At 58.8% G+C, this 22,596-nt stretch overlaps 1 protein-coding gene across 1 annotated transcript in view; it reads right to left on the reverse strand.

Moving 5' to 3' along the window:
• Window positions 1–9,668: 9,668 nt before the first annotated feature.
• The window catches only part of CACNG3 (calcium voltage-gated channel auxiliary subunit gamma 3), a 32,023-nt gene continuing 19,095 nt past the window's right edge, over window positions 9,669–22,596 (reverse strand). Inside the window, exons 2-4 of the mRNA XM_075058349.1 lie at window positions 13,852–13,935; window positions 11,582–11,722; window positions 9,669–10,232 (exon numbers count right to left, since the gene is read on the reverse strand). Coding sequence (XP_074914450.1) covers window positions 9,721–10,232; window positions 11,582–11,722; window positions 13,852–13,935 — 737 coding nt within the window. The 3' untranslated portion in view covers window positions 9,669–9,720. The remainder of the gene's footprint in view (window positions 10,233–11,581; window positions 11,723–13,851; window positions 13,936–22,596) is intronic.

Genomic DNA, 22,596 nt, shown 5'->3' on the forward strand with positions numbered 1-22,596 from the left:
AATGGCTGGTTTCATTGGAACAGATTGTTGGTGCACATGGTTTACAAAACATTTTCGATGCAAGCCCCATTTTTTCTTATTTTAAATAGCAACAGCTGCTAAGCATGATAATTATTGTATTTCATCAAAATAAACTTACCAAGTTGCTTCTTAATGCTACTCATTGCAGTTTTCCAGTGGACCTACAGGTTATTAAAGGAGCTGAAACTTTAGTTCTCCAAAGAGAGAGCCGCACCACAGACCTGAACTCGGCGCCTGAAGGGTCAGGGCAGGCAGGAGCCAAGTCCTGCCCCGAGCATGGCAGGCTCCTGCTTCACCGCCCCTGTCCCCAACGTCCCTCTGGCAGTGCCCTCCGTCCCGCTCTCCCCGGCCAGCAGAGCCTGTCCCTGCAGCATCCCCCGCAGTCTCCAGACAGGAGATCTGCCGTCCCTGCAGGGTGTTGTACCACCAGTGACGTTCCCACGCTGGCCCTGCCCGCCCTGGCCAAGCGCTGGAGTTGGCACCACATCCCAACCTGCCGCTAACTCTCCCGCTCGATGTTTTGCCACTGAGCAGCGGCCACCACCACCTTTTCCCGTAGCAGCCGACGGTGCCGGCGCAGGCATCGGCCATTGCACGAGACGGCCCCTTGCCATCTCCCGCCGCAGCTGTGGCCCTGGGCTGCTCACCCCCTCGACTCCAAATTACGTGGCTCAGTCCCCGCACGCCGGCCGAGAGCCACGTCCGTCACCACCCGGCTGGGCGACCGCGTGGGCACCCTGGGCTCGTCCTGCCCTCGCTGCTCCCGTCCCGCTCCTGTGCCTGCCCCAGGGCTGGGGAGCCAGAGGCTCCCACGGCTGCTCCCTCTTCTCCTCCCCTTCCAAACGGCTTCTCAGCTCCCGGGAGAACTGCATTCCCCCCCGCAATTTGCCATCACAGGCTAGAGATCCAGAAACCCATTAATTAGCTCCCGGTTGCAGGCCGGTTGCTGGAGCCAACAGCGCAATACAAGGGTGACGGTGCCACAAAGTCCCTGGCACTGGGGGGTCCCGTGCTCCCGGGGGCAGCACCCAGCCCTGCCCGCCCGCGGGGACGAGCTTTGCTGGAGGGAATGCACAGAAAGCAGCAGCACCGTTTGCTAAGCACTGAAACGGTGCGTCTGCCCAGGCAGAAAAGCCAAGCCAGGGCAGAGCCATGTGTGCACGACCCGGCCACCGCCGAGCACCGCTGAGGGCTCTTGCGCGGGGGAGAAACACGTACCCACGGAGGCAGAGGCTTTGCAAAGCAGGTGCTGGTGCAGCGCTCCTAAAAACACCAGTGGCAGGCTGGGCAAAAGCCCTCCAGATCCCCAGGCTTTTGGGGGACGCTACATCCCATGGGTCGTTTCGCAACAAGGCAGACGGGGACGTGGACGCTCGCCCCTCGGCATCTCGGCAGGGTGGTCTCCAGGCGAGGGGACGTGCCGGGCTGGCCGCAGCCACCCCTGGGGGTCCGGCTCTCCCGCTCAACGCCGCTGGCACCGCCCGAGTCTCTGATGGCGCGGGAGACAGCCAATGCTGTGACAGTGGTGTGAATGCTAATGAGGCTGGAAGGAACGAGAGTAACTAAGGAAACCAAAGAGGATGGAAAGAAAGTTGCTTAATAGGAGAGCCCAAACCCACTGCAAACGGATGAAAAGAGAGCAGAAAGGTGCAGCCGGTTGGCCTTAGGGAGGAGGTTCATGCGAGCGAGGACACGGAGTCTTCCGCTCACTTCAGTTACTGGTAAATTTGATCCTCTGTTCCTTTAGACACAAGCTTTGCAAATCAGATCACCTGTACTATATACAACGCAAATTCCTGTCCTTCTCTGCACCTACGGCTCAGTCCGTGGGTGCTTCAGGACGATGTCCCTGGCCGCCGCCGAGCTGGGTGCTGGGAGGCTGCTGAACCAACAGAGACCATCCAAAAATTATTATGACAAACCCCCAAAAAGACAGAAAGGGAGGATGGTTTGTGCAACCCCAGCACTATTTGTTGTCAGCCTTGTCCTGCACCAGGCAGGGTGAGAGCAAGCCTGGAATAATTTATATCCTTTGCAGGCTCCTTTTGACAGTGACAGAAACCAGCTTATCAAGAAAAAGGGGAAGACGCTGCTTGACTTAAAAAAAATCTCAGCTGGCATCTGTGCAAGGTGGCACCTCAGAGAAGTGGCACGTACAAACAGTCCCATAAATCTGCTCCCTCTGATGCTGTCTGGGGACTTGTCACCAGGGACACCAACGCCAGTAACCCCTGTGTGTTGTCACTGCTTTGCAGCATCGCCTGTGCCGGGCTCCCGGCAGGGTGAGATGGGGTTTGGCAGGTTCCCACTGACAGACACCAGCCGACACATGGCCGGACCGTTTTTCCCCTCTGGAAGCGCACACCCATGCTCACCGGACCCCGAGGGGGTTCCTGCAGCAGCGCTGGTGCCTGCGGGCCGCCCAGCAGCGTGCAATAGCCACAGGGGCTGATGCTTTATTTGGGGCTGTTTCCTGAAAGACTCAGCCTCCTGGAAGCCCCCAGGACCACAAACAACCTGCATAAGGGACGTAGCACGGAGCGCAGCGAGAGCTCCACCGTGAGCCCGAGGCCCCGTGTGAGGCTTTGCCGTAGCTGAGGACTTGTGGGTCTGCAACCACCGTCAGCTGCCCTCCTCCAGCACAGGGGGCTGCCAGCTCACCCAGGGACAGGCAATGAGAACCAGCAATAATTAATTCCTAATTGTACTTACCTGCATCGCTCTTTCTTTCCCACGGCGTTCCCAGGGTACCCATCGGGAAGTGCCGAGGGGGGTTCCCCCAGTGCCGGGGCAGCTCCAGAGATGCAGCTGCAGGCACACAGCACCCGCCCCCCACCCTCCCAAAACACCCCCGGCTCACAACCACCTTCTCTAACACAAACTCAGGTGGGTCAAGGAGGCTTTTCTCCTCTAGTGACTAGAGGGAGGTTAATGACAGAGGAACAAGAGTTTATTAGCAAAGAGACTTTACTGTGCAAGCAGGTGAAATTTGTTGAAAATTTTCTGGGGAACTTTTAAGAGCTGGGTTTAGTGGCTGTGGTCAGCCAAAGATCTATGCATGCACAGGCACTCACAGTGGATGATAACGATGCCAGAGAAGCTATTCCAGCCCCTGAAAGAAAGGCTGTCCTTTAAAGCATCTCAGCATTTGGATTTAGATGACATACAGTAATGGCACCGCAGAAGCCATTACTGTCCATCAAGTAAATAATAAACATGTGATATAAACTGCTTGGACTTACCTAGGTTTTCATGAGCTATTGCAAACAGTAAAAAAAGCCCCAACAAATCAAAGCAAGAAAGGGCAATGGACAATGTCGAGAAATGAACAGCCAAAGAGGCGGCTGCTCTGCAGGAACACGGACCAAGGGAGCTTCCCTTGCAGCAAAACGTGGTGAAGTCTGTAGGTTTATCCTGATGTAGATTTGGACTTGGGAAAAAAGGGTGGAAAGAAAAGCTATCTGCTGCAGACACAACCCAGCTGACATCTCCCCTCCGCGGCTCTTTGTGTGAGTGCCGGCTTCTGCAGGCTGACAGCAGGCGGTTTGCCGTTAGGTTTCTATCTATTACAGCACCAATACAGCTACTAAAAACCTCCCTTGAGAGGTAAACAGGAACGTAAGCCCATGAGGACCAGCAAATGAAAGCCCCAGCAATGACTGGAAAGCCATCTCCAGTTCCCCTTGCTATAACTGGGTCCCCCTGCAGTGGTGGGTCCCTCTGCACCCGCAGGGCTGCACCCAGCACCCAGCCGCGCGTCCCCTGCGATGCAGAGTCCCGTTTTACTCACGGTGAGCTGCGAGTCAGCCGTGGCGACAGCCACTATTTATCTGACATTGAAACACTGACCTTAGCAGACATGTTTGCTGTAGTACCGTAACGGGATAGACGGTCTTTGTTTTGTCCATCCAGTGGGATCGTTCCAAGGGCAATGACTAAATTACCCAAAGTCTTTTGCTCCGGCCAGACGAGCCTACAAGCTTGCGCTCACTTTGCACTATTTACAGTGATCACACAATCATCTAAAACTGCATAAAGGCATTGTAGGATAAATATAGAGCACTGCAGCACCCTTAAATCAGGCTGCTCAGAGGCAAGTGTAGGACTGGGTTGGTTTGTGTGATGTGAGTCTGTTGGGACTCGGAGAAGGGGGAGCGGGTGCATCTGCACATGACACCCAGCCCCTTCATCACCGCCCTGGGCTGCTGTGCCTGCGGTGGAGGCGGCTATGGGCATTGGCATAGGGATCCGCACCCTGGCTCGCCCTCGCTTGCGGGTTGGCACAGGATGGCATGGCTGGTGTCAGGAACGGCGCTGGGCAGGGTGCCGCGAGCCATGCGATGACGATGGGCTATCGTACTGTTTATCAAGGTCTGGCGGAAAGAAAACAAGGTAATGGGGCATTTGCTGATTCAATTCGTTGAATTTGAACAAATCTTTTTAATCTTCCTCCCCGAAGGATTGGAAAGGTCAGGAAATAGGCAGAATGTGCACTTTCAGGTATTGAAATTAAACTTGTTAAGAAATCCATATTGATTTGCACTTCTCTGAAAAATACTGAAGCCTCCAGATTTAGCCTGGGTATTGATTTTCTCTTCCAGGGGAAAGACATTGGCATGAAGGAAAGATATTACACGTGGCAGTAAACACCTTCAATCACCGGCCGCCCGCTCTCCCTTCATAAACAAACGGCCCCGCTTCGCCCGGGGAGGCTGCGGACCGATCCGGCACTGCGACACGAGGGTGCTCAGGCAGTTCTACAGCGGCAGCTGCCTGGGGGCTGCAGAGCTGCCAGCCCCCGGCTGATGGTGCCCGGCTGCTGCTCCCTCCCCTCTCCCCAGCCGGAGTTTGACACCTTGCCCGGCTCGGCCGTGTGCCGTCGTGGAACAATTTGATGTCGAGCGCCGCGGTCCCGGCTGTGTGCTGCCTGGTCGCTCGGTTCTCTCCATGTGCGATAATTTCGCTGCCCTTTACTCTGCAGCACTCCTGCTCCACGTGCCCCAGCCTGCCATAGCCCGCAAGCGATGAGGTCCTCGTGCCCGCTCTGAGCCGGGGGAAGGAAGATTTCTGCTGATGCCCTGGGTACAGGGAGCACCGCGGTCTGGTCCCTGCAGGAGCTCCTGAGGCTGAGAGAGACCCGGCACAGGCGGTGCCGTGCTTCGCAGCTCCCCTTGCTCCGGCTGCTGCATTGGGATGGGGACAGTGTCCCCCGGTGATGCAAGGACTCATTTCCAGAGAAGGAGGGTGGTGCGGCAGGGCACAGCCGTGCCGCTCTGCTCCCCAGCCAGGTCCCCGTCCTGTCCCCTTTGCTCTGAACACCCCAGCACCTCCTTCCCCCTGTGCTCCGGGGTCCGAGAAGCCCTTTCCCTCCCCGCAGGGCGCTGGGGATGCCCAGGTGAGAGCTGGCCATCTGTCCCGCTCGGTGCTCGCAGCACGACCTGGCCGGTGGCCACCTCTTGCCAGGCAGCTGGTGGGGACATCTCCTGCCATCGCCACCAACACCCCCTTCCTCATGCAGAGAAATGGCTTGACTGAAAGGGATGACTTACAGCCCCCATAGGTGAACAGTTCTGTTCAGGAGCTCCTCACACGGGTGCTGTACAGGTAGCCCAACACCAAAGGCACCACCGGTGCAGCAGCCCTAGGGCTCTCCTCCCCGCTCGTCTAACCACTCCCGAGGTGCTTTACGCCGCCAGCTCCGCAGCGAGCCAGCTGCGGGACCGAGACGAGTCGCAGAGGTTGGAAACAAAGGGCAAAGGCACTAGAAGAAGCAGTGGCTGGAGTTATGCTGCCTGAGAAACAAACAGCTTCAGGTCATAGATTTAGCCTCAAGTTAGAGCAGAGTTTGCTGTCTGACTCGTGGCACCCAGCACGGCACAGGGGAAGGTGACAGCCAGCACGCATCCTGGGGCACCTCCTGCTTCTTTTCAATTACTCAGGGGATAACTTGGTTAACTTCAGAAAATCAATCCTCTCTCTGAAACGAAGCAAAATCTTTTCCCAACCGATCTCCTGCCTCACTAGCCCACAAGAAAAACACTGGCACGACAAATTGCCCCGAATGTGGCTTTAACGATACCCGAAGGCACCGAGGGTCCCGCGTGTACACAGGATGCGGCACAGCAGCATCCCAGCGCCTGACAAATCAGTTGCTCCGATTTGCTGCCAGAAAGGCAATGAATATATAATGACGGCAGTATTGGTAATGATAACAACGCTTTCAGTTCTATTATCAACACTTGCTACGCCACAGGAGTTAATTTGTCTGAAGCTGGTCAGGCACCTTCCTGGTGACTCCGGCACCCTGATGTCAGGAGCCAGCCCTGCCCCAGGGATGGGGACAGCCGCCCGTCCTGCCGAGGAGGGATCAAACGTGCCGGGCACCATGCTGCTCCAGGGCAAAGCCCACCACCGAGAAAGGGGCCTCCTGCACAGCCGGGGCTTTGCCGTTGTGGGGTTTGGTTTTAATTAAGAAATGTACCTGTTTGCATGCTTTGCTTTGCCCGATAGAGACGAACAGGGTTCCTTACCTGCAGCAGTCAGTGACTCAGCTGGAGCCCGCTTTCTGGAGATGTGATTCTGAAAAAAAAATACATCTTTCCCTTAAGCCACAAGCGGGCATGTGTATAGAATGTAGAGGTTGGTGATGCCTCTGCAGCCGGGCAGGGCCGTTACACCGCCAAGGCAGCCGGGCTCTGGGCAGGGGCTGCTCAGCGCAGTGTCGGAGCAGCCGGAGCACGGCTCCCGCCCGCGGCACACAACCCCTCCTGGGGCCGGCACCGCTGCGGCTAACACCGCCGGCACGGGACAGTAAATGAAGGTCTTGGCGTGGCTTTCATGATCAGAGTCCCTAATGAGCTGCTTAAAAGCGCTGCTCCGTGTGCACCGATCCCGCACTCAGCCCATCGGAGTTTCCCCTCCGAGCATCCCTCCTTCCCCTTGCCTGGTTGGGAACCGTCAGTCCCAGGCCACGTTCCCCCCGCTCCCCTCGGCAGAGCTGCAGGGCTGGGGGGCTCTGCCTGAGCACACAGACCTCCCTAGCAAGATTGCCGGATTAATTATCGGTAGGGATTTACTTTCAGATCTTTGCCAAGGACAGTCAGAGCTCTGGGGTGCGTTAATAACATTAATAAAGCAAACCCTGCATTTGCTCAGATGCTGTTTTTGCAGGGCAAGCCCCCAGACCCCAGAGGCTGCGGGAGGGAGCTGGGCAGGAGCCCTGGCCAGACCGGTGGCAGCACACCAGGTAAGTTAAAATGCAGCTTATTCCATATTTTACACTGCCAGTCCTTTCACTACTTTGTTTTTAAATATTTCCCTAAGATCGGAGTGCTACACTTCCTCCACTATTTTTAATACATGCAACCAGCAACTATGGCAATTAAGAGGCCTAATTAGCATCTGAATCCGTCTTCTCACACAAACCCCCTTTGCAATAGTAGCAAATAAACGGTAAGAGAGATGAAGAACCTGCACAGAGTCTGCAGCCCTGTGCAGCCGCGACCTGCCGAGGGGCAGACGGCCCTTGCTGGGGCTGTTTGAGGGGCTCCGGAAGGGATTTCGGTCCAGCACACTTCCCGTGCCGGGCTTCCCACAGCGACCTGCCTGTTATTCCTGGGAAGCATTAGAACATAGAATCATAGAATCATTTAGGTTGGAAAAGACCTTCAAGTTCATCGAGTCCAACCATTAACGATGCCCCGTGACTGGCCACGCTCTGGCTTTGGGAGGGAGACCCAGGGCAAGGCTGCTCAAAGAAACGCACACCAGGCACCAGATGTTTCCCTTCTGCAGAGAGCATGAGTAAATGAGAGCTCTGCTGGCCCCAGATTACCTGCGGCTGCCTAATGAGCCCCCCCCAGGGCCTCCGTGGGAATCCATCACTTTTGTCAGAAGGTTAAATAAGATTTCAATTAAGTGACACATCAAATCGTAAGACCAGCTGCTTCGAAACCGCCTCCGTTTAGACGAGCTCTGCTCTGGTGAGAGAAGGCAGCTCAGCGTTTAAAGCCAAACCTCCAGCTGCACGCATTCACCTTGGCGTTTAAAGAGTGACCTCCTCCCTGCCAGCCCGCCGTCCCCTGGCCGTCACACCGCGCCGGCAGCCGTCACCCCCTGCCAAGCAGCTCGGAGGGGACGGCCGCGCTGACACCCAGCAGGAAAACGCTGCCGAGAGAGCGCGGCCGGGAGAGATGCTCCCCAAGGAGGTCTTGGAGTTGGCTCCGAACTTGCCATTTCCCTGGGAGAGGGGGTCTTGCTGTGACCGCCCCAGGATGCCCGGCTGCCCCTGGAGAGGGGACGTCACCCCACCGCAGCACCTTTTGGGGAAAATGGCTTTCCGAGCCGCTCTCCGGCAGCACTTGCCCTGGCCGTGCCTGGGCTCGGGGCGGGGGCTGCACATGCCCACACGCCTCACCCCCATCCCGCAGCACCCCCCACACCCCACACCCCACGCACCGCGGCACCCCATGCACCCTGGCACCCCGTGCACCCCGCTGCCCGGCCGAGCCCCCCCATGCAAACCAGGGCAGCACCCCAAAGGGTAGGAGAGCGGAGCAGGGGCTGGGGGTGCTTCCCCGACCCCCTGCAGCCTGGGAACCCCGACCCCGGGCACCCCACGCAGCCGTGGGAGAGGTCGAGGCTGCCGTGAAACACCCGTAAGACACAGCGCAGCGTTTTCCAGCTGCCCGCAGCAGGGTCAGCGCGACCTATTCAGCCAAGTAACTTGCTCGCCAAACTGGACAATTTTATTGTTATTTTTCTCATCGATCTCCCAGCCATTATAGAATCATACACCATCCGCACGCAGCCCGCGGCCGGCGGCCCAGCCATCAACCCAGCTTCTCCTTCAGTACCACCAGGTCAAGCGTTGCCTCCTTGTTGTGCCAGACAGTAACTTGTGACTGCGTGTGTATTAATTTTAGGGAATTAATTCATTTTCTTGCAACATTAGAGGTTAATTAAATGCTGGCTAATTGCTACCAGTCATTGGAGGAATTCTGCTCCTGAGTCCTTTCATGGCCTGAATGCACCAAAGGAAGAAAAAAGGAAAGAAAGAAGGAAAGAAAGAAGCCCTTTCAAGACCACAGAAAATTGCAAAAGGATGTTTCTTCCAACCTGACATGACAAAATTGAATTCCAAGCTATTTAATGCATGCACGAAACGCCATAGAGAAACCCAGCCCGAGCACTCCATCCATCACGACAGGGAAAGGGGTTTCGTAACACGAGCACTCGCTACGGCACCGACTCAGTGCTTCAAACTCCGGACTTCCAGGCAATTTCGCTTAAACGTAACTACCAGATTAAGGATTCTCACAGACAGGGCTATCGCCAGCATTTCCATGGGACAAACAGCTAAGGTAACACTGCGATTATGATCAACATTAACGATGGAGACCTCGGGAAGCCACTGTCCCGGGTGGTGATGGAAGCCCCGCTCAGTCCGCAGGGGCACCACGGCCAGGGTCACGGCGCAGCCCCCGTCCCCTCCCCGCCGGGGAGGGAGGGACGTGGGGGTCCCGGTCCCACCGTGGGCGCAGTGGCCTGGCCCGGCCAGTGGCATTTCGGGAGTGAAAAACCAGCCCCGCGGGTAGGGGCACGGGGAGCCATCTGGGTTTGTCCTTAAAAACGGGATTTCACGGGTTACACCGTCACGAGGATGATGTCATGCAGCCTGACAAAACGCCCCTGCCCGCCTCAGACCGGCGTGGTTCGTCTGTTGGCCGGGTTGTTGTGCAAAGACTCCTTGAACTCTTTGGGGATGGAGTTATGGACCTGTAAAAAACCGTGGTCCCGCTCCGAGTTGAGCAGCGTCCCCATGGTGACCTTGGAGGGATCCCTGGAGAGGGTGAACATGGAGATGTCGGTGGAGGGGATGGTGCTGAACCCCTTGCTGACGGGTGACATGTCCCGGGACCGGGGCTCGGTGGAGCGGGAGCTGGACCGCCGGCGGAAGCGGTACCTGTAGGGGGGGAGGCGGGTGAAGGCCGACTTCTTCAGCAGCTCCGAGTGGGACTTGGCACGGATCTGGCGGTGCTTCTCGATGTACATGTGCACAGCGATCACCCCCACCATCTCGGCGATGATGAAGGACAGGGCTCCGAAGTAGAAGGACCAGCCGTAGGAGTAGCTCTTCTTGGAGTCGCTCTGCCCCGGGTCCCCCGCGTTGGCCGAGATGTAGACTATGATCCCGATGATGTTGCTGAGACCTTCAGGGGAGGATGAGAGGGAGAGGTGCTCGCTTGAGCGGCAGGAGAGGGACGGGGGACAGCAGCAGCCCGATCCCCTCCCGGTAGCGGAGGGGCTCAGACTGGAGGAGCCTGGCCCTTCTCTTGCCCGTGACGACCCACGGGGTGCTCAGCAGGCGGGCAGGGTGCTGGGGGCCATGGCTGCACCCCCGTGCTCCATGGGGCACCAGCCCCTCTGCCAGCACACCAGGGCCAAACCCCGTCACAGACCTCCGCTGCCATCCCCAGTATACACATATATTCACATACACCCAGTATACACGTATATTCACCTATATTGGAGGGGCAGGAGGAACAGCCACTATTTTGCTTAGAAAAGGGACGTTTCAAGAGCTGGTTTTGCTTTGCAGAGCTGCTCGCTGAGCAATGGACCGCAGGAGCCCGGACGGTGCTGGGCACCGGGGCTGTGGCCGGAGCAGAGCTAACCCACGGGGCACGGAGGGGATCCCTCCGGCATGAGCCCTGGCTCACCATGGCCCTGGGAGCACAGGGAAGCAGGAATGGCTCCATCTCTTTTCAGTTCTGTTGGACCCCAGAGGCTTTATTTGGGATCCGGGCAGTTTTTGCACTGCCAGCAGTGCCACGGGGCTGTGCCGCAGGGCTGGGGAGCGGCTGATGTATTCCTGGATTTATTTAATGAATCGATTATGTTCTTTCTGTTGTTTTCTCATCTGCATCAGCAGCTCCTGCCAGCCGAAGGAGGGAGAGTAATTTGTCTCTTTGTGGGGAGAAGAAAAACACAAAATAAAGCAGTTCCTTGAGACAAAGACATTGTCATACGATAATCAGTGGAAGCGTTGGGGAACAGCGCACAGAGAAATGAGTAATCCAGAAGGAACGGCCTCTCAAGAGAGAGTGATTTTCCTCGTAGGACTGCGGCAGCCCTTCTGCCTGCTGCCTGGTCCCGGCTGCTGCCAGCGCAGTGCCTGCCCTTGTCTGGTCCCACAACCTGCTGCTCGGCGGTGATGGAGGGCAGAGTGCCCCAAAACCTGCCCTGGGGCCGGGTGCTCCCCCAGTGGGACAGCTTTGCTCCAGGAGCCCCTCCTGGGCTGCAGCCCCTGCATGGAGACTGCTTGGGGCAGAGCAGGGTAGATGCTTGAAGTGCTGTCTAGCACAGTGGCCACTTACCAGAAACCTCTGCTGTTTTTTTCCCTGCCACGAGGAGTTTTCCACCAGGACGGGACAACTCATGAACTCCAGAATCCAACAGCCCAGAAGGACCCACAACCCATCTCCAGCTCCCCCATGCCCTCCCACACTTCTACACCAGAAGAGCCGTCCCGCTCCAGACCCCGCCGGGCAGCTCCTACCTGCAGAGACGAAGAAGATGCCGGCGCTGAGGATGACGTTGTGTTTGCTCTTGTAGAACTCGCTGGCTGCCACGCACAGGCCTCCGAAGAATAGCAGACCCACGCTGAGGATGGGGAAGATGCTGGATGCTCTCACTGCACCTGTGGGACAGGGAGCGAGGCAGGGTCGGTCCCCCCGGCATTGCTCCTGTGCGGAGGCTGCTGGCATCTCCCGCGCCAATGCCAGTGCCCGGAAAGAACTGTTGCAATGCCACACTCGGTTGCTGCCACGAGGGATGGGGGAGACCCAGCACTGGTCCCCACTATGCATCCTCTGCTCGTCCCCGAGCTGCTCTGCTCCGAGCTTGCTCTGGAGCCCAGCGTCAGCCCTGCAAACCCTGCAATTCAGGCCTGCTATCACAAAAACAGCTTAAACCCTGAATTTCTTTTTTTTTTTTTTTGCTTCCTAGGCTATTTCTTCCAGTCTTGCCACACAGTCAGCACTAGCAATTTACCTTCCCATTCCCAAACACACCACCCACGGGTTTTGGCTGTGGACGTGACTCTGGAATCTGGGATTGCCGAACCCCCCAGCTCTCACCACGCTGGCAAGGAACGGTACTGCCAACCACAGGGGTCGGGAAACTGTCCCTTGGGTCCCCAAATTATCGCGGCTGCTTTGAAAGTAAAGAATTTACAAACTAACGCACCCCAAGTTCAACAAAAAGTCATTTTCTGATGTGAGGAACGTTATCAAAATGAACAAAAAGCCCAAGACCCTGAGCCCACCACGTGTGATGCCATGACCCCGATGCTGGGCTAATCCCAAGGGGATTAGCTCCGGCAGTGCCTGTCTCTGCATGCTCAGGAGTCATTGACCAAGCGCTACACAAAGAAGGGTCTTTTCTATGTGGCCTATCAGAAGTTCAGCTTCCAAAATGACAGTTGAGAGTAATTAGTGCAGCAAATGACTACCTGCTGCACCGAAAATACACTGTGCCTTGGTTTGGGCTCTCTTTCCTCTATTAGGGCCTTTATTAAAAGCACAGAAATACAGAGAAGCCCCATTAAAATGCCATTCTGGGGGCTTTAAAATAGACTTTTTATTTTAAATGTGGGAGGGGGTGGGAGAACTTAAACGCTAATCTACTAAAATTGCAAACCAATTCCATTAAACGCGTTCCCCTCCTAGACGGGTGAGCAGAGCTGATGGCTCCCTGCAGAGTTAGAAAGTGGGGAGCTCAGAGCAACATCTGGATGAGCAGCAGCTGCATCAGGCAGGAGCCGCTGCCAGCCCGGGGGTCGGGGCTGAGCGCAGGGCGATGGGTGCTGGGGGTCACTTTGTCCTCGGGGATTCTTCCCAGCCCCAGCGGCTCAGAGAGCGCCCAGAGATGCCAACGCCTCCCAGGCTGCCATGTGCCCCTGCTGCCTTATCTTCTTACTTGTTTGGAAATTTAGGCGTGGAAATTTAGGTTCAAATGAACCTTTTGCCGAGCAGACTTCGCAGTCTGCCACACACGTGCGCGCTCGCCGACGTGCCGGGCGGCGCACGCCCGTGCTGCTTTGCATCTCATGGCGCGCGTCGTTTGCGTCCAGCCTCTGTCAACCCGCGCCGCGGTGCCCCAGCGCTCGCTCGGGCACGTCTCTGCCTGGCGCTCAGGGGACGGTGCCTCTTCTCTGCAGCGTCAGCCTCATCCCAGCGGCAGGTCCCCCCACGGAAAAACCCGCGGGTTCTGCCCCGAGGCTCTGCTGGCCCACCGAGACAGGAGGACTCCGTTTTTCCCAGGAGAGCCGCCAGCTCTATTTTCACTCTGTCTCCCTGCACCCGGCTGCTGCCGGCAGGGCGCACGGCAGATGCTCGTCGTGCTCTCCCGGCGAGCGCCAGCAAATCCAGCCTGGCCGCAGAGACTCGGGGAACAGGGAGACCGGCACGAACGCGGCACCCCCGCGGTGCTGCACCAAGGACCTGCGGGGTCCCGGTCCCCGGCGGCCCTCGCACCCCGACAAGCTCAGGCTGCGCAGCAGCTGCTGGGACCAGCGAGTGCCAGACAAATGGGCCATTAACGCTGCTGCTGCGGTGTGACGTGGCCACGCTCAGGTAACCCAAAGGGTCACCGCTGCTGTGCGGGGAGCCTGGGGGGCTGCGACCCATCGGTCTCCTGCCAGTGGGGGGGGAAGGACCTGCTGGGTGAAGCTCTGGGGGATGGGGAGGGGGTGCCAGCGCAGCGTGGGGCGAGGGGGTCCCCAGGGAGCGCCCGCGGCTCCGTCACGCTATGGGAAAGCAGACTCACGGAGGAGATACTCGGCTGTGTCTTGCTCGTAATCCGCATCCTCGGGGAAGTGGTCGATTTTCTTGCACACTCCTCGGAAGGTTCCTGGGAAGACACAAGCCAAGAAACCCTCAAACCCCTCTGCGCTGGCAGGAGCACTGCTGGATGTGCTGCACGGGGCCGGCACGGCACCAGCCCAGGAGCCGCTCGGGCACCGCTCGGCACGGGGCCGTCAGCGACCCCAAACGCTGCCCTCGGTCCCCAGGGACAGTTTGGTCCCTGGCTGCTCCTGCACCCTCCGAGCGCTGCCCGTCCCCTCCGGTGGGGCTGCACGTTTATGTCTCAAACTAAGTCCTGTCATTCACATCGCTGCTGAGCTGGGAGGAGATGCCCAAGCTGCTCTGCTCCCCCCGCAGCCCCACGGCAGCCGTGGGCAGAGACTCTCCGCAGCGCAGCCCCCGCTCCCCTCTCCGGCTGCGCGGTGCTGTGCGGTGCTGCCAGGAGCTCAGCGGTGCTCAGCACGGCGCTGCCTCTGCTGAGCTCTCCCTCCTTCCGCGGGTGCACCCGTGGACACGGCAAGGCTCGCCTGGCCCGTTTTCCCCAGTGAATGGGAGGCGAAGCAGGGCAGGCACTTGCTGCCTCTCAGCACCCACGCACCCAGGCAAAACCCTCATCGGTTTTGACAGAGGATCAATGCAGCCGTAAATAAACCTCCCGGCCTGCAGGTCCGAGCAACACCTTATTCAGATGCCCTGGGGAAAGTGCTCCACTGCTGCAGCCCAGGGCTCCTTCTGGGATGTCGGGTTCATCTGCTTTCACATCAAATTCCTGCTGGACATGACAACAGCACGGGGGTCAGTGTGGCTGCTTGAGCAGAGCCCCCACCCTGGGACTCTGCAGTGCCAAGAGACCTGCCCAGTCCTCCCAGTTTGGCTGCCCTGCCCCAGCCCCTCGGCTGTACGAAAGAGCAGCTTTGATTTACTGCTGACCTACAAATGCAGGGCACAGGCTGCCGCACAGACTAGGAGCCTCAGCACATTTGCTAAAGTAACATCTGGGCTGCAGCTTAACTTCCAAGACGTGATTTTTTTGGAGGCACAGATGAGTTCATTTAAACGACTACAAAAAGTCTGCAGGCTGCTTACATGTTCCTGCCACTTCTCAGACCCGCTTCGTGCCGAGGCAGAGGCCAGAGGAGGCAGAGTCGCCCAGACGACCCGTCCGTACCCCATTTCCAGCCTGCTTTCACATGTCCCCACAGCACCCACGCGTGCGCACCCACGCACGACCATGGATAAGCACCCAGTGCCGCAGGCGGGCATCGCAGATGAGCTGGGCACGGGCAGGACTGCCACCCGCCCCACGGCACGGTCCCACCAGGAGACCCCGGCCGCTCCACGCGTGCCACCTCTCCCCTCCTGCTCATGGGTCCCCACGGCACGACTCGGGAGTGGGGGTGAGAGCAGCCCCGCCGCAGTGGGCACCGGCAACGCTGCCTGGAAGGCCTGGGGAAAGAGGCAGATGCTCTGGCATCTGCTGGCCTCCCACTTAGCATTTGGGAAAAAAAAAAATGCTCTTTTTCTGTGGCTTTTTTTTTTTTTCTCCTGCCTCTGAAGCAAAACAAACGCATTTCGCCTTTAAACGGCTGCCTGTTTGCTTTGGCTTTCTCCTCGCTGCGCTTTCGGGCTCATCTCTCTCCTGTGCTGAAGCCGTGCAATTGTGCCATGAGAGGAAAAAGCCAAGGACGAGTCAGGCTCAGGCACGTGATGTACTGGGGACTCAGTTACATGCTGCAAGATGCGGATGCGGGGCGAGAACGGGGCAGCGCAGCCGTGTCCGCGGCGGGGGAGAGCCTTATGGTTCAGACGTGTTTATGGGACAGCCTGGGGCAGGGGCTGGCTGTGAACGGGTTCTTGCCTCTTCTGCTCAACCATCCTCCAGCCCCAGCAGCCTGGTCCACGTGCCACTGATGGACAGGCACAGAGAAATTAAAGGCATTAAAAAATAATAAAAATATCTTGGCTATGCCCAGTTGCGCTTATGGATTTGTTGTGATGGATGCAGCCCGTCACCTCCTGTGGACGCTGTGAGCTTGCTCCTTGTGGCAGCCCGCCAAGACACCGAGAACCGCACTCGATATCTGCTGGGGGATGGCTCAGAGCTCGGGCCGTGCCACGGTGCTGGACAGGAACATGGCTCCTCAGGGCCCCGGGGCAGCAGCAGCCGCTTCTGTCTGCAGGATTCACAGAGCCGTCTTCTCCAAAGCAAGCAGAAAACGCTAATGCAAGAGTATGCACGATGCTTCCTCTGTGGTGCCAACAAACGCTGCCCTTGATGCTATAAATGGGGAAACTGAGGCACAGACCGTGACTTCTCTGGAGTGGCAAGGGGCAGGGCTGCAGCACGTGGTCAGGTTGTGCTGGCTCTGTCCCCTCTCCCATGGGACCACAAAGGACATGCCACCAGGGGACAGGGCTCCAGGCAAGAGAAGCCCACCCGCACGGTGTCCTGCACGGCCGCACACTGTCAGCCTGCACTCCGGCTACGGGCTTGGGGGAGCTGAGCATCGTGACAGGCATCAATTAAAGCCTGGAAATGAAGCTCTGGAGGTGGCAAGCTGTCATCCAAGCAGGAGACACGGCATCCAAGGGAGAACCGCCTGCTCCCGTGCTTTGGGAACTGCAGGCGAAGGGGAGCTGAAAACTGGCACCACAAAGGGGGCTGGGGAGGCACTGGGCACGGCGAGGACGGCAGCTGCACGGCACAGCGCCCATCCTCCTCCTCCTCTCAGCTTTCGGGTTTCCACCCACCTTCTCCAACCTTCTCCCCATACCCGCCAGCAAGGCTCTGCCCCCCACACCCCAGAGCCACCCCCCACTTTTGCCCCTTTGCTCTCCAGCCATCGGGGACGTGCTGCCAGAGTGGGACCGTGCCAACCCGCAGCACCCCAAAACACCCCCATGGACCCAGAAGGACACCCAGAGCCGGCACGTGCCTGGTCCCCCCCGGACACGTCTCCAGTCTCACCCAGTGCGGGGCCGTCACTCCCAGGACAGCACCGAGGTTTCTGTTTCCAGCTGGTCTCTAAACACCTCGGTCCTCGCTCTGCCTCGCAGCCCCCAAGCCCCGACCCGCTCGGGTGGGACAGACCTGCCCTCTCCGACTTTTAACGGCTGCAAAGCTGCTGTCGGCAAGGGACACCCACGCAGCGTGCAGGACTTCGCGAGAGCTTCTCCAGAGGCACCGTGACAGCGCAGGAACATCTCCCTCTGCAGCAACCTCCCGGGTAGGGTCGCGGGGCCGGTGTTCATCATCTGATTAGCGGGAGGAAACTTTCCCTTGGTGCCATGTGGGAAAGGAGTTTAGAGAGTGAGTCAGCCCATCAGCACAGCGTGCAAGTGAGAATACTAATTTTCTTGGGCTCGATCTCTTTCAAGTTCTCCTTGTGCCACTGAGCCCTCACTGAAACACAGGGCTGGCACCCCCCTACCCTGAGCAGCAGCTGGACGAGCCAGGACCCCCGGGGGCCTTGCTTCTGGTATATAGGATGTCTAAGGTAAATCTGTGACTGTGAGGGACGAGGGCAAACCTTGGAGCAGGAGGCACCTGCAAGTGCAGGGGATGCCCTGTGCGGATGCAAACACTCCCTGTCCCGCTGCCTGCGGGCTGGCAGGGCTGGGGTGCGACACTCATCCATCCGTCCGTCCATCCATCCGTCCGTCCATCCACCCACCCATCCTTCCATCCCTCCCTCCTGCCGCAGCCGCCCGGACCGCACACAGCTGCGCTGCATCTGCTCTGCCCCACGGGGATCCGTAACCTCCCTCCTTCCCTCAGCCCTGCCTGTCCCACCCAAACACCTCCTTTGCGACAGAAATGGGACGCAAAAAAAAATAAAATAAAAAAAAAAACAACGAAGTGACTTTCTCAGGGCAGGGGCAGAGCCTTCGCTCAGCGTTGCTGCTGCAGGACCCACCACCAAGTCCCTCCCGCTGCCCGTGGCAGAGGGAAATGCCGAGCAGCCACGGCAGCATCGCTAATATTTGCGGATTGCTCCGACGGGCGCAGGGCACCGGGTCCCTGCAGGCAGCGGGGCTCCAGCCGCCCAGTGCCAGGGGACGAGGACAACCCGTGCGTGCCCCGGCGGGGCTGGGGGCTGCGCGTTTCGAGGCGGCAGGGCCGGGGCTTGCCACGCTCCTCACTCGCCGGCCCTTCGCCACGCTCCTCACAGGTGGTTTAGCCAAAAATCCGTCCTCGCCGAGGCAAAGGGAGCCCCAGCCCGGCCGGGGACAGGCAGGGCAGCACCACCGGCCCCCCCAGGTGGGGAGGGGGCAGCCCCGCCGCCTGCCCGCGCTGCCCCGGCTCCACCGCATCTATTTCACGCTCTGACATTTATTTTGGCTCCTTTACTCCCTCTGTTCATTAACCGATGCTCGTCGCCATGGCAACCGCTGAGTCACCTGACACACAACTTCCCAGCCTCCAAACAAATACCACAACAAGGCTTAAATCCCCAAAAGCCTGCCCTGACCCCCAAAACGCTCCCTGGGGATGGAGCTCTGTCCTGGGGAGGGGTGGCTGGAAAGGGCTCCGGGGAAGGATGGGGCGGCCGCTCCTGGCCCTGGCGGGGGGCTCGTCCCCCCCCAGCAGCCGGGGTGCTCCCACTCCCACCCCGAGCCACCGGCTCCCCGTCCCCCCGTGACGGCAGATGCAACTCCGAGCTTTCCTCTCCCGGCTTTATAGCTGGGCCCCAGCAAAGGCAGCGTCACGGCATCACAGGCAGAAAGGAAGCCGGTTTTGTCCGAGTCCTCAAACTCCGGAGCCTCCTTCCTCTGCCCACGTTTTCTTAGCAAGGACGCGAGGCAGAGGCGATGCCGGATCGCCTGCTCCCGGCTGTCTCTGAACCCCTGCCAGAACCGAGGCTGTGGCTGCAAGCTCAGGCACGAGATGTCCCCCGCTCCCGGGGCTCGAGCCCTGCCAGGCACCGGGGCCGGCCACAGGCAAAAATCGGCTGGGGAGGACTGGCCAGCGCGGGACTCACCGGGACACTGTCCTGACTCGGGTACGGGCTCAGGCGCTTGCTCCGGGCACTCACAGCCTCAGGCCCTGCTAACGCCTCGCCCGGGCGGCACCGTGCCCCTTGCCGGCATCCATCTGCGAGCCCTTGGGCTGGGCACGGCTCCCAGAGCGGCTCGTGCTGCGCGGATGGGATGGTTGGGGTGCCGCTGCCTCCCCCCGCAGTCGCTGTTCCCTTTGGTGCCGGTGGTCGGGCTCCTCTCCCTTCGCAGGAGGAAGGGGGGAGCTCCCGCCAGCCAGGAGCGCGCCGGGCTGCTGGTGGCCGCTGGTTTCGGCACACCCCAGCCCGCTGGCGAGCAATTTCCCCAGCTGATACCCATGCCTGCGCCGCGACTCTGCGCCGCGTGCATGAGTCACGCCACCTTGGGTTTAATTCATCTGCTGGCCAGGAGAGCACCAGCAAAGGCAGCGTGCTGCTGTGGTTATTCATTCCCCGCTCAGCTGTCTCTGTGGTAGATCTGGGTAATTTTCTCTCCCCGGCAGTGTGAATCCTGATTAGCCAACTTAGCTTATTACTGCACTTCCATGCCCAGAGCCCGACGCGGCAGCAGGCAGCTCTGCTCACGGTGGCTGTGCAGCCCGGCTCCGGAGCCTCCTGGCTGGGAATTGGGGCTGTGCCGGGGAGCCCTGGTCAGCCGGCGCTGCCTCCCCTCGCCACCCCAGCACGGGACAGCTTCTCTCTTTCGCCTCTTTCTGCACCGAGGAACCAGACCCGGCTGGCCCCTGCTTCAGCAGGTCCTACTCGAGAAGATGTGGAGCGCATCCAGCGGGCACGGCTGTCGGCGAGCTCAGCCTCCCCACGGGAGCACAGGCTCTGGGGTCCCCCCGACGCACGAACCGGCAGGGACAGCGCTCGGCCAACAGGCACCTGCAAGGAGCCGCGCGAACAACGGCTTGGAGCAGCCGGACAACTGCCGGCCGCGAAGCCTGCGAGATAATCCTTTGCCACGTTACGCGGCCCTCCCGTTTGGCTTTCCTCCCCTCTGCCCCAGAGCGGTGACCGCGGCTGCACAACCCACCGCTGCCTCGGTGCTCTCCCGTGGCCGACACAGCTGCCAGCCCCAGGAGCAGGGAGCTCCGGGGGCAGCGGGAAGGCAGCGCAGACCCCCCGGCAGTGGGACACGCTGCCGCCGTGCCCAGGGAGGGGAGGCACGGCCCCCGAGGGCCGGTACGTTGAAGTCTAAATCAGACAAGAGAGCGATAACATCAACCGCCGTAAGTGCCTGGGTGAGACCGAGCGAGCAGGCGGGAAGCGGGAGCGCTGGGGATCGGCCATGCCCTCCCTCTGCCGCGGAGGCACTCACGATGGTGCGGGGCCGGCCAGGACAAGCCTGTCCTTCGAACGCGGCACCGCGCTCCTTGGCCAGGCTGGGTTAAAATCAGCCAGGAGCTGAGCCACCCGAGCCCTGCAGAAAGCCTCTCCCTGGCCCTCCTGCCTTGGGGGGTGCCGGGGGCACCCTGCCTTGGCAGGGTCAGCGTGAGCAACCCCAGCTCTGCTATCAGGTAGGTGCCACCATCAGTTAGGTGCCACCATCAGTTAGGTGCCACCTCTCTCCTCGTCCTTCACAGCTGCCGCAAACCCTTGGCCAGCAGCAGAGCAGCATCCATCCGTGCTCTGTACCAGTCTCAGTGAGCTTCAGTTCAAGCCTTCGATTTAATGGTCCCGCTTTACTCCAGGGGCACCCCAAGCGTCCCCAGGCACTGCAGGGAAGCCCTCTCCAGTTGGCAAATCTTCCCGGGCATTTTCCATGTGTAAGCACTGTACACGCCAATGGGACTGTCAGCCGTGCAGTGCCTGCAGGGTGTCCCTGCCCAACAGCTCCAGGCTCGCTGCAGCAAACCCTGCTTTTTAGGTAACATCGGATTTAATTTGGAAGAGATGAACTCATATAACACATTTTGCATTCAGTGGTTTTGTAAAGGCATCCTTTCCCTTCCCCTCCCGCAGGGCTGTTTTTCATCCCGCGCTCCGCGTGATTCTTCGATCCCTCTCATCCCCACCAGATCAGAGTATCCCCAAGCTGCACGTTAAAGAACGTGACTAACGCCTGCCTCCTGCGAGTCACCCCTTCTCCCCCGGACGAGGGCTGTCTTACACAGGGTAACATTTTGTTCCAGCAGGATTTTGTCACTGTTGCTTTAGTCCATTCGTATTTCAATGTACGTACTCTCTGCAGTGCATTTACTGGAGAATGCAAAGGCAATTAATTGATTTGATCTTAGGTCTTTTTCCTCTCAAAGCCCTTTTCCCCAGGGAGGCGGGGGGGTGGGGAGGGGGTTGCGAGGGAAGCGCAAGTCTCGTGCTGGTGGAAATATGGCTAAGAATATCGATCCTAACCTGGAGAGCCACAAGACTAAAGAGCTCTAGTTATGGTTTTAAAATCTCATTACTTTTCATCCAGTGGAACAGTTTTCCAGGGACTATTCTGGTTGTTACTGCTCAGTGTGCAAACTAAGACTCAGGCTTGAGAAGATGAGCTATCACTGTTCTTAAACGGGAACACAACTCCCCTCTCCCCCTGTGTTGGTTGGCTCAGCCAGGAGAAGTCCTGGGGCAAGGTCACATTTCAGCCCTCGGCTCTCCACACCTCCCGATAAGTTTGAGTGAGTTATTCCTAAGTTGTGGTTCACAGTAATGGCCTTCCTAAAGATACCTTGTCACACCAAATCTGTTTGGAGGAAGTGGTGGCGTCATTATGGCTTAAGTTTTCTGAAAATTAAGATTTGTTGGAGAATCAGAGGTCCAAGCTGAGCTGTCGAGTGCTGGGGTACGAGCCTGCAGCACATCCTCAGAGACGCTCAGGCTCTGCTCTCCCTTGAGTAACAAGAGCAAGATACCTAAATATCTCCGAGGAATTAAAACTTCAGGGCTCATCTTTTTTTACCTCCCACCCACCTCCCAGATGCTTGGAGAGATGGAAAGAAATTCATCTTTACTCCCTCCCTTCCCCAGCTTCACGCTCTGCAAGGGATCCTGAGGCTCTTTGCACAAGGTCCCCCGTGTGAGATTGCAAAGCTCCAGGGTTTCAGGACCGCGTTAGACCCAGCCGTCGCCGCAGACCCTTGGCCACCACGGGAGCGCCGGCACCGAGCAGCAGCTCTGTCCCATGTCCCTGGGAAGGGCTGCTGGAGTTCCAGCCACCCCCCAGCATCTTGTTCACCTCCCACATCACAAAGTCTTTGATACAGCCCGGTTTCAAAGACAACACAAGCAGCTTAGAAAAGCATCAGGGAAGGCTGGTGGGATGGCTACGGACACCCCAGACCCACGGCTCGGAGCAACCCAGCTGGAAGAGCTGCTCGAGCCAAGGACGCTGCCCAACGCAGCAGCCTTGGGAAGGGGTCTGCTCTCCTCCCAAAGTCAGGGAAACCTCGGGAAGCCAGGCGAGTGACCGGCCCTCGCCATCAAATCGGATTTGTAATTACTCAGACCATAAACTGTCACCACTTTACAAATGCATCTGTTTGCTTAAGCTTCACTAAATTAAGGCAAAACCTGTGTGTTGGTTTAAAAAAAAGACCCCCGCTCCGTGTTACTCTCTCTAGCCAGCAGCTCTGTCCTTGTTGGGATGGATGCTGGGCTCCCCACCGCCTGCCAGCGGGACAAATCTTCCTCCCCAGGACTGAGTCCTCCCCCCTGGCACATCCCCATCGCCCCAGCAGCCCCACACCAGCTTCCCACTGGGGTAC

Source organism: Buteo buteo, chromosome 27 (assembly GCF_964188355.1).
Source record: "Buteo buteo chromosome 27, bButBut1.hap1.1, whole genome shotgun sequence".
NCBI classification, from domain to species: domain Eukaryota; kingdom Metazoa; phylum Chordata; class Aves; order Accipitriformes; family Accipitridae; genus Buteo; species Buteo buteo.